This window comes from Haliotis cracherodii, unplaced genomic scaffold (genome assembly GCF_022045235.1).
Source record: "Haliotis cracherodii isolate W230 unplaced genomic scaffold, xgHalCrac1.p SCAF_2, whole genome shotgun sequence".
In the NCBI taxonomy this organism is placed as follows: domain Eukaryota; kingdom Metazoa; phylum Mollusca; class Gastropoda; order Lepetellida; family Haliotidae; genus Haliotis; species Haliotis cracherodii.
The window spans coordinates 36,160,798-36,171,764 of NW_027266275.1; the positions used below are offsets into that span (position 1 = coordinate 36,160,798).

Sequence of the window (10,967 nt, forward strand, 5' to 3'; positions counted from 1 at the left end):
GAAACTGGGTCTAATTAAATATACTACTTAATGTATGCTAAGGATAACATTTCAATGATATCCAAAGTCATCCAACAAATTGAATGTCCCGGTACACAATTATTGGGTAACACCTATAGGACCCCAGTTTTATGAATGAACCGATCTCCATGTCCTACAGCGGGCTACGCTGACAGGTGTGTCCTACATGGATGAATTCTGGCTATGTACGTGAGACCGTATGCTGTAGTCCTTCCAGCAACTCTACAGGAACTCAGCAATGGTCTCTATGAGGAGTGGGCCAATCTTCCCTTGGCAACCATTCAGTCACTTATTAGCAGCATGAGATTACGGTGCCAGGCTGTGATCGCATCACGTGGATCGCATACACGCTAATAAGCGTAATGAAAATGGCCTTGGTCTATTGTGTATATTTGTACAGGTCTTTCAAGCACCCCTATATTTACGGAGGTAACTACAATATCAGGCAGCTATTGGTCTATGGTCTCGAGTAGAACAATTTTGCATAGATTTTATGATGAAAGCTGAGTGTCTGGGTGTCAATTGGCACGATTTCTTAACACGTGAATACTTAGGGGCGGGTCATTTGACAATAAAGGGGGGTTGGTCGTTTTTTTGGGCAGAGTCATGTCTTTTTTCCTCACTTTTAGAGGCTGAGATGTTTTTCATTTTTCAATATACACACCCAAACCGTTGGACAGTAGTCTGCTTGAATTAATGCTACAAACACAGAGAACAAGCCGTTGGTATTTTACATCAAGGATCAACGCATGACCACATCATAAAGAGTTTTGGCTGCAGACGAATGATAGTCACCAGGCGATTCAGGCAGACTGGGCGGAAGAGAGAGTGACAGACCTCCTGTCACCGTCACCCAGGAAACTTAACTTGCGTATCCTCCATCCGAGGAATGATATTACTGTGACGTCATTATCTGAGACAGTCATCCTGTCAGTCGATGGTTATAGGTCCTGGGTACAATAACAGGGCGTGCAGACCACTAGGAGACACATTGCCGACACTGCAACGCTGGTAGAACAGAAACTGGCAAAGAGTCATGTAATGTTATGTGGGTTATCTTGAATCAGGGGTAACTATTGTATCTATAGAAGATAGACTCATTGATTGGGAACTGTCTAGTGTAATCCTCCATCTTGGTATACATTCATTTAGTACAAGGGATACAACTCTACATAGCATACAGATCTCAATAAAGTGAATCACTCATATAATCTCGCAGATTTGCCACAATCACTACATCTTCCTTCTCAAAAAATGAAAGTTAGACGTTACAGTTCTACACATATAAAAGCCCCATTAAAGGTTTGTCAACATAAGTACAAACTGCAATGAAATAAAACAATAAGCGCATTTGCTTGAATGCTGTCATATAGGTGGAATATTGCTGAGTGTGTCGTTAAACAACAAGCAAACAAACAAACAAACAAACAAGGGAGATAACTCTTAATGACATACAGATCTCAATTATAGTGAAGCACTCATATAATCTGGCAGATTTGCCACAATCACCAATCACTTCAAGTCATGTTCACAGGAGATATCAGATTCAAGCTTTTCCTGGCAGGAGTAAGAATTAGTGTCAACCTCTGATAAGGAGAAGGTTGTTGCATCTATATCAAGGTGACATTTGTAGCCCTGTCAATGCAGCGTCATTAGCCCTGCAATGCAGCATCTTTAGCCAAGTCAAGACAGATCTGGTGATTTTGGAATGAAACATCACTGGACAGTGTTACATTGACCAGCCTCGCAACCTTCGGGCTGCACTACAGTTTTTGCAACAGAACAGGACATACCCTGTTTCCACAAGATAACACAAGGCTCCATAAAACATCCTACCTTGACTAGCACCTGTAGCCATGTCAATGTGGCGTCATTAGCCCTGTCAAGGATAGTATCTGTAGCCCTGTCAATGCAATGTCATTAGCCCTGTCAAGGTGGCACCTGTAGCCCTGTCAATGCATTGTCATTAGCCCTGTCAATGCAGTGTCATTAGCCCTGTCAATGTGGCACCTGTAGCCCTGTCAATGCGGTGGCATTAGCCCTGTCAACGTGGCAGCTGTAGCCCTGTCAATGTGGCGTCATTAGCCCTGTCAAGGATAGCATCTGTAGCCCTGTCAATGTGGCGTCATTATCCCAGTCAAGGTGGCATCTGTATCCCTGTCAATGCGGTGGAATTAGCCCTGTCAAGGTGGCATCTGTAGCCCTGTCGTCAATGCAATGTCATTAGCCTTGTCAATTGCCTTGACAAGGAGTCTGGACCAGACAATCCAGTGATTGACACCATGTGCATCGATCCACGCAATTGGGCATCAAGAAAGTCAGCGAGCCTGACCACAAAGATCCCATAAGTCGCCTTTTACGACAACAATAGTCGCCTTTTACGGCAGGTGTGGGTTGCTGAAGACCTATTCAACCCCGGATCTTCACCCCTGTTTTTAATGATGAGGGGAGACTATCACATTTGACGGAAGCTAACATTCTCTTCTGCCTTGGTATTGGAATCTGAACATAGTGAGATGTCTCTATTGAATCTTTATAATCTAAATGTCTTATTCTATTTCCACCATACAGACTATACCATGTTTCCTGTATCTCAAACGAAACCAAAAATAGCACGAACAGGGAAATACCCCATATACCAAAACAATATATGGAAAATAAATGTTTTGTTTAACATCATTTGAATGCATATTAATAACTTTGATATTATACAGTAAGTTGAATTGGTATTGATCTCACCTGAAACTAGAAGGACTCCAAACGCCCTCTCGATGGTGTTGCGGGTCCTCATATGGGCGGTGGGAACCTTTCTTCTGGTTGATTCTATGGCTCCTGTACAGGTGTCAGTATCTAGAATCTGCATGCATACTGGCAATACAATATTGTTCATGTAAATACAGTGGAGAGTAGAAGAGAGTGAGTGAGTGAGTGAGTATGGTTTACACCGCTTTTAGCAATATTCCAGCAATATCAAGGCGGGGGACACCAGAAATGGGCTTCACACATTGTACCCATGTCGGGAATCGAACCCCGGTCTACTGAGTGACGAGCGAACGCTTTAACCACTAGGCTATCCGACCGCCCCAGAGTAGAAGAGAGGTATAACACTGGTACATGCTCATTTAATTAATTTACTAAATTATATAGATTAATGTTAAGCTATATATTGAGAACTTTTTTAGTTAATTAATAATAATCGGCAATATCTCTTCGTTTAACGAGCTCGTTGAAGACTCATTGTCATATTTGGCATTCCTCTTCTTTGCCACAATTATGCCTATGTACCCTAATGGCGTATAGCGTGAAACGCTCGTGCAGGTCGTGCTTATCGTGTGGAACATTCTATTAGTTTGAAGGGTCTACGTTTGTTCGCTTCTCTCGCTCCCGTCAATATCTGCTTCCCCTGAATAAATCATGGATCCAATTTAAATTGATATTCAGTGTGAACATACTTGAATGCTGCAGAAAGGTAATAAATATAGAAAATCAAATTTATGATTGGATGTAAATCGATCAGCTTTATCACTATGTTAAATCTGGCACATCTTCTACTATCAGCGTCAAGTGGAAGGATTTTCAGTCTCGGATAACAAGGGCACGGGTGGCCCAATCGTCTCAGGTGCCGCAATTCGCTTTGTAGAGTTGCGTCCCTTGGGCACGCCAGAAACCTATCATTGGTTCGAATCCAGGTTCGGCCCAATTATATTTCTAGGTTTGTCAGCACCATACCCGTGCTCGTGGGTTTCACCGAAGTGGTAACATCTTATACCTGCATCACTTCAGGCTTTCCTCCCACATTAAGCTGATACGCCATGATATAACTGGAATAATGTTAAAAGCGGCGTTAAACCCAACTCACTCACTCGAATGGGATGATTTCCGTTTTCTACGCCATGCCTCAAACCCTCAGCAGAACGTTGGACGCGTCCAAACATAACCTACTGTCTTCAACCTCTTTGTAAATAATATTTTATGTGGGAACATTCTGCTCGGATAGTCGACTGTAGTGAAGAAAACATACTGTAAATACGGATTCAATCTTGCTTTTGAGCTTCGAACAATAACTATTTCAATGCTATACCGAAGTTTTCAGGGTCCCTTTTTAATATAGAGTGAGTGAGTGAGGGAGTGAGTGAGTGAGTATGATTTTACACCGCTTTTAGCAATATTCCAGCAATATCACGGCGGGTGATACCAGAAATGGGCTTCACACATTGTACACATGTCGGGAATTGAACCAGGGTCTTCGGCGTGACCAGCGAACGCTTTAACCACTAGGCTACCCGACCACCCCTTTCTCAATATAGAACTATCCTCCCTGATACCGCGCATCACTGAATAGAATTACTGATGTACTATGATTCACATCTCGTGATTGTGTTTGATAGTTTTCATAACGATATAACGATTCAGTACTCAACTATTTCATGGTTTGGTTTGAAAGACAGATGTAACACTCCTCGGTCTTGGTCGGCATTGTACAGTAGCGGAGACTGAGTTACCCATGATATAGTCGGAATCGTACAACAAATTCTTATAAAATAAAATAACAACAACATAAATCCAGGTTATATTATCCATAATAAATGAGAACAACACGAAATTGAAATGACGAATGATTTTTATTAATTTGTTAACAACACCAATGATAGACACTCCTATCTTACATTCCTTGTGCACACATCTATTGACGAACAAAACTGTAAATGGATTGCATTCCACGTGATGGTGAATACGTGCACTGTCATCAACTTTCTACTACAAGACATACAATATACGGGCGAAGCCAACATCATAGCCACATTAGGGTACTAACGGGATCGGGTGGTCAGACTTCCTGACTTGGTTGATGCACGTCATCGTATCCCAATTGCGTGGATCGATGCTCATGATGTCATTCACTGGATTGTCTGGTCCAGACTCGATTATTTACAGACTGCCGTCATATAGCTGGATTATTGCTGAATGCGGCGTTAAACAACAAACAAACAAACCATCGTAGCCACATTAGGTTTGGTAAATGAAATAACAGGACGAAAAGACACTGAAAATTACCGATTGTTTGCTTGTAAAACCAGATGGTGGTCAACACGTTCATTGAACAAACTAGATGAGTTACAGCATAGCAAAGTTACCCTTTGTAAAAAGCGAGTTCAGTACGTCGTGGTACGGGGCCTCATTTCATCGTCACCTGATCTGCGTTTAACATCAGTATTACACCATGGCTGACGTCGCCTATCTAACGCTGACGGTAGGGGGAAATGGAAGCCCGCCTGTCTCATCACCATCTTGAAGACGTCGTACACATCTTCGTAGACTTTAGCCGACACTTCTAAATACATATGGCCCCAGTTACTTTTCACTACAGCTTCAATAAGTGCTCGTTGGACGTGACGCTGGCGTTTCTTCAGATCCATCTTGTTCCCCACGATCAGAATGGGGACGTTTCTGCCTTTGTTCAGGGCCAGTATTTCGTCTCTAATGTCCTTGACAATTTTGAAGGAGTGTTTGTCCTGAAGAGAATACACCAGAATGAAGGCATCACCTTGAAGCATAACGCGTTGTTTCGTGGATGATCCCATCTCTGCCTCCGAAACGTCCAACACCTCCAGCTTGAGGCATTGATCTTCCAACTGGAAGTCTTCCTGGTGGAGGTGGAGCCCCGCTCTTTCCGGGTCAGACCTTAATCTACCGTACATAAACTGCTCAGCTAAAGTTGTTTTACCTACGCCCGGCGGCCCCATGACGACAACGCTGAGCACAGACTCTCTTTCTGACGTCGACGACGAGAGGGATTTCATCTTCATCCGACGAAACAGCTTCATGAACTTGGATCCGAAAGGCATCGTTCAGTGTTAGTGCAGCAGTGGAGTTCCTGGTAGAGTAATGTTGTAAATCAATACGTGAGGTTTTATACTGCCATCTGTCGTCAAAACCATGCTCATCGTCTCCTAGCGACAGCAATGATAGTTGTTTTTGTCACATGTTGTTTCTGAATGCTGCATCAATAATATGTATGACACCAAATAAGTGACTAATCATTTATAATTTGTGCCTGCGTAGAAGATAGTAAGACCTACGTGCGAGATACAAAGTCCTTCGTAGGAGATACTTAGAGAAAAACGGGGACACGGGTGGTCCCGTCGTCTAAGGCGCCGCGATTCGCTGTGCAGAGTTGCGACCATTGGGTACATCAAAAACCTATGATTGTGAGTTCGATTGGCCCCGATTGTGTTTCTAGGTTTGTCATCACCATACCCGTGCTCGTGGGTTTCACCGAAGTGAGACCTGCATCACATTAAGATTACATGCCTTGATATAATTGGAAAAATGTTAAAAGCGGCGTTAAACCCAAATCGCTCACTCACACACTTAGACAAATAAAAATCACCGTGGCCCTACTACGCTTCCGTAAATTCTCAATTCCGATCAGCGATCAGCCAGTCTGCACGTCCGTCCGTCCGTCTGTCTGTCCGTAATCATTTCCTTTTCCGGGCCAGAACTCGAAAATAATTCAGTGTATTTGATGGAAACTTGGCAAATCTATCAGCCACATACTGTGGTGACTTTTGCTATTTAGGAATTTTAGAATTTTATATTTTTTACGTTTCCATGGCAACAAATTGGACTTGGGTTCAATAAGGGTTGTGTTCATTTCCAGAGCGTAACTCAAAAACTGTTAAATATTTTCTTTAAAAAACTTTGTATGTCTACCAGGCACATACTGAGCTGGTGTCTTTGCTAGTTTAGAATTTTTTATCATTTATGTTTCCATGGCAACAAGTTGGACTTAGGCTCTAGAGGGTAGAGTTCGTTTCCGGAGCAAACGGAGCAAACTCAAAACCCATTCAATACTTTCTAACAAAACTTTGCATGTCTATCAGACTCATGCTGAACTGGTGCCTTTTACTATTTAGGCATTTTAGAAATATTTATTTTTTTACGTTTCCATGGCAACAAGTTGGACTTTAATTTTGGGTGGGTTCACTTATGGAGTATAACAAATTAACTGATAAATATTTCCTTGCCAAACATTGCATGTCTATATATAAAGCACATACTGAACTGGTGCCATTTGATATTAAGGAGTTTTAGAAATGTTTATTTTAGAATGTCCATGGCAGCTATTTTGACATGGGCTCAGAGAAATGTTGGGTCAGTTACCTGGTTTGGGACTATAACGTGTTAAAATGGGCGGGGTATATAGATGACTTCATTGACTATGTTACGATGGTTTTGTTATTGTTTCTTGTAATTTGTCATTTGTTTGTATAAAAAACCCCACAGAAACACACTTGTTTTACTTTCCATTTCATATGGATGCGACCATGGTGGATCTTTTGTGGGTAAACAATGTATGCTTCTTCAAGAACATTCAACGGTTGACTCATCACACACAGAATTGCACATTTACTTGTGGTTACTTTACAGACAGCTGCCGGGGGGATTTGTCATCTTTCTGATGACTCTTGTTTTGAGTTCCGAAAACATATCCACCTTATTCCTTTGTTCCAGCAAGAAAACAGCGTCATCACTATCCAACCCCCCCCCCCCCCCCATGGACGTTTGTAGTGAATATACATGGAGAAAGGGAAAGTAACTCCAGAATAAAATACTGCATCAATTCTTGACAATTATCTTTAAGATAAGCATGCACGTTTCATTCATCTAAGTTCAATAGTTTGTGAGAAAACGTGTCCCCGTTGCAGCCAATATTCACCAAGTAAAATCAAGGAAAGAAAGAAACACGTATTTCAGTCCAGTTTCTTGTCAAGGAAACACAGAAAAAGTATGTTTTCGGAAATACCAAAACATCAAAAGGCACCAGTTCAGCATATGTTTGATACATATGCAAAAGTTCATAATGAACAATTAAATGGTCTCCGTGTTATGCTGAGGAAACGAAACGCGAAGGACGGACAGAACACCTATTCCTTTTTTGCTTCGTGGCGGGGATTAATAATAAACTTCTCTTTTGGTAGAAAATAAAGTCTAAAATATTCTACGTAGAACTCTGAAGTTGGCAGCATGTTCTCCATGATCCCCACGAGCTATTAGTGAGTGAGTGAGTTGGGTTTAACGCCGCTTTTAACAGCATTACAGTTATATCACGGCGTGTCAGCTTAATGTGGGAGGAAAGCCCGAAGTGATGCAGGTCTCAGACGTTTACCACTTCGGAAACCCACGAGCACGGGTATGGTGCTGACAACCCTAGAAACATAATCGGGGCGAATCGGGATTCGAACCCACAATCATAGGTTTCTGCGTGCCCAGGGGACGCAACTCTGCACAGCGAATCGCAGCGCCTTAGACGACACGGCAGCCTTTTGCGTTACCCACAGCGGAACATCGGAGAACAAGGTGGCCACTATCCGACGTGACTCAATTCGATGAGCTGGGTTGTGTCCCTTGGCCGTCCCAGGATCCGCTGAACGCGGGTTCAGCTCCCAGCATTATGGCCGTCCTCGTGTATTTCACCCTCTTTAAGCTGCCCTAGCAGACAGACAGACAGACAGGCTGCCCTAACGTGATATATTGTCATACCGTTCAAAGCGGCGTTATACAAAACCTGCGCAATGGCTCCTACCACTGTTTCATAACTGTTACATGACTTAACCATTGAAGTCCTCACACCCGAAAGTTTTCAGCTGAGGAGACCTAGTTAAAGGTTAAAAGTAACCCGTAGGCCACGCGGTCCTTAAGTACGGCATGTGTTATGCTGTCAATTACCTTGTAAACAGGGGGTTAAGCGAGCCGACAGGATAGGTGACAAGGGGTAAACATTGTACAGATGATAGTCAGGTTGTGGCTGAGACAGTCACGCACTCGGCCGCTCAGTACAGCCGACGGCATGGGGAGATATGATAGTCGTGTTGTGACGAATCTGAAAAAGAATATACCCTCAATATGTTCACTCTTTTGTACTTGAGAGTTTGCGAATGAAGAAACGGGGTAGAATAGGTCTTCAGCAACCAATGCTTGCCGTAAAAAAAGCGACTATGCTTGTCGTAAGAGGCGACTTACGGGATCGGGTGGTCAGGCTCGCTGACTAAGTTGATGCATGTCATCGTATCCGAATTGCGTGGATCGATGCTCATGATGACAATCACTGGATTGTCTGGTCCAGACTCGATTATTTAAAGACCGCCGCCAGGCATATTTATTCGTAAAGAGGATTAAGCGTCAAAGCATTTCATTTGACATATTGATTTTGATGACATTCTCAGAAGTCGGAAGACCCAACAGAAATTGTGTTTGAAGGGCTGACCATCGTTTCAGTGTTACAAAAATATTTCTCCATTGAAACTGTATCAAATACGATTAAGTATTTAAGCATTTAGCTAACTCCCTCAATGTATGAATGCGTCATATATATATATATATATATTTAAAGGAACATAATACCTATGCGATGAGGATTTGTCATAGCAGTTATGCCATACACCTATATTGAAGTAATATTGAGATGGCGTGTGGTTAATCGAAACCCCACATGCGCACAATGTGCGCAGTCCAATGCTGGTGTCCACCTCCGTAATATTGCTGGAATATTGCTAAAGGCCTAAAACTCAACCTCTTATCTCAACCTCACTCTCCTCACGGTTTTCAAGGAGTGAGTAAGGTTTCACGCAGCTTTTAACAATATTCCCGTGATACCACGACATGAGTACACCGACAATGGGATTCACACAACTCTGTAACCATTTTATGGTACTCTACCCTTTCAATATATAAAGTGGAAGGTCGGTGGTTCGATCCCACCGACCCCCTCGCCCCTAGCCAACCCCACCAACACCCCTCGCCCCTAATCAACCCCACCCACACCCCACACCCCACACCCCTCACCCCACCCGCTATCCCAAAATAACTTCTTTGATAGGCATTTAGAAGTTGGAGTACTAAGTAAGGATAGAATTTATGGACGAACAACTTTATTACAATTAAGAGCGACGTTTCGGTGTTGGTTCTAACTCCTAACCTGTATATATACTTGTCAACCATACTCTGTACATCACGTAGCTCTTAATTCTAATAAAGAAGTTGTTCATCCATAAATCATATCCTTACTTATCCCAAAATACGTTAAATGAGGGTCCATGCTGTTATTGTGCCCGGTGCTCGGCATTAAGGGGATAAATCAAGAACTCTGATCCAAGATCGATAATGTGAACAATAATCCACGCCTCGATGACTAGCAATCAATCAATCGAACCAGACTACCCGATCCACTTAGTCACCTCTTACGACCAGCATAGGTTGTTGGTGACCTATTCTAACCCGTATGTCCCCTGGGGTATTTTTGTCAATACAAAAAATCTGACACATTATTCGCGTAAATAGCATGTGGCAAACACATACTTATGTTATAACCTCCACTGCAATTAACTAAACAGCGATGGTGATCAAGACAAGTCCAGCTTCCCACTGATCACAAAATGCGGAAAAAACAACCACAGATGGTTGGTATGCGTAGTATGCTAAAGAGTCAGGTAAGCTCACGAATGTCAGAGTTGATAATAGTGTGTGTGTGTGTGTGTGTGCGTGCGTGCGTGCGTGCGTGCGCGGGCGGGCGTGAGTGTGTGTGTGTGTGTGTGTGTGTGCGTGAGTGAGTGAGTGTGTGTGTGTGCGTGTGCGTGTGTGTGTGTGGTGTTGACTAATAATAATCCGGGTATATGACGGCGGCCTGTAAATAATCGAGTCTGAACAACGATCCACGTCGTCGGGGTACGATGACACGCAATCAACCAAGTCATCGAGCCTGACCACCTGACCCACTAAGTCATCCCTCACGACCAGCATAGGTTGCCGTGGAACTAAAGATTACTGATGTATCAGGCTTATGACAATGACATGTTTAAAATACGCAATAATATCCTTTTAGATATGCATTATTTTAGAAAAAAAAGAATGTGTATGACGTTTGTTAAAGGAGACCCTGTACAGTT

At 42.8% G+C, this 10,967-nt stretch overlaps 1 protein-coding gene across 1 annotated transcript; it reads right to left on the reverse strand.

Annotated features, from left to right (window-relative positions):
- Nucleotides 1–5,174: 5,174 nt before the first annotated feature.
- LOC139467595 (ras-related protein Rap-2c-like) lies at nt 5,175–5,867 on the reverse strand. Its single transcript, XM_071249128.1, has one exon. The coding sequence runs from the start codon at nt 5,865–5,867 to the stop codon at nt 5,175–5,177; it is 693 nt and encodes a 230-aa protein (XP_071105229.1).
- Between the last annotated feature and the right edge of the window lie 5,100 nt (nt 5,868–10,967).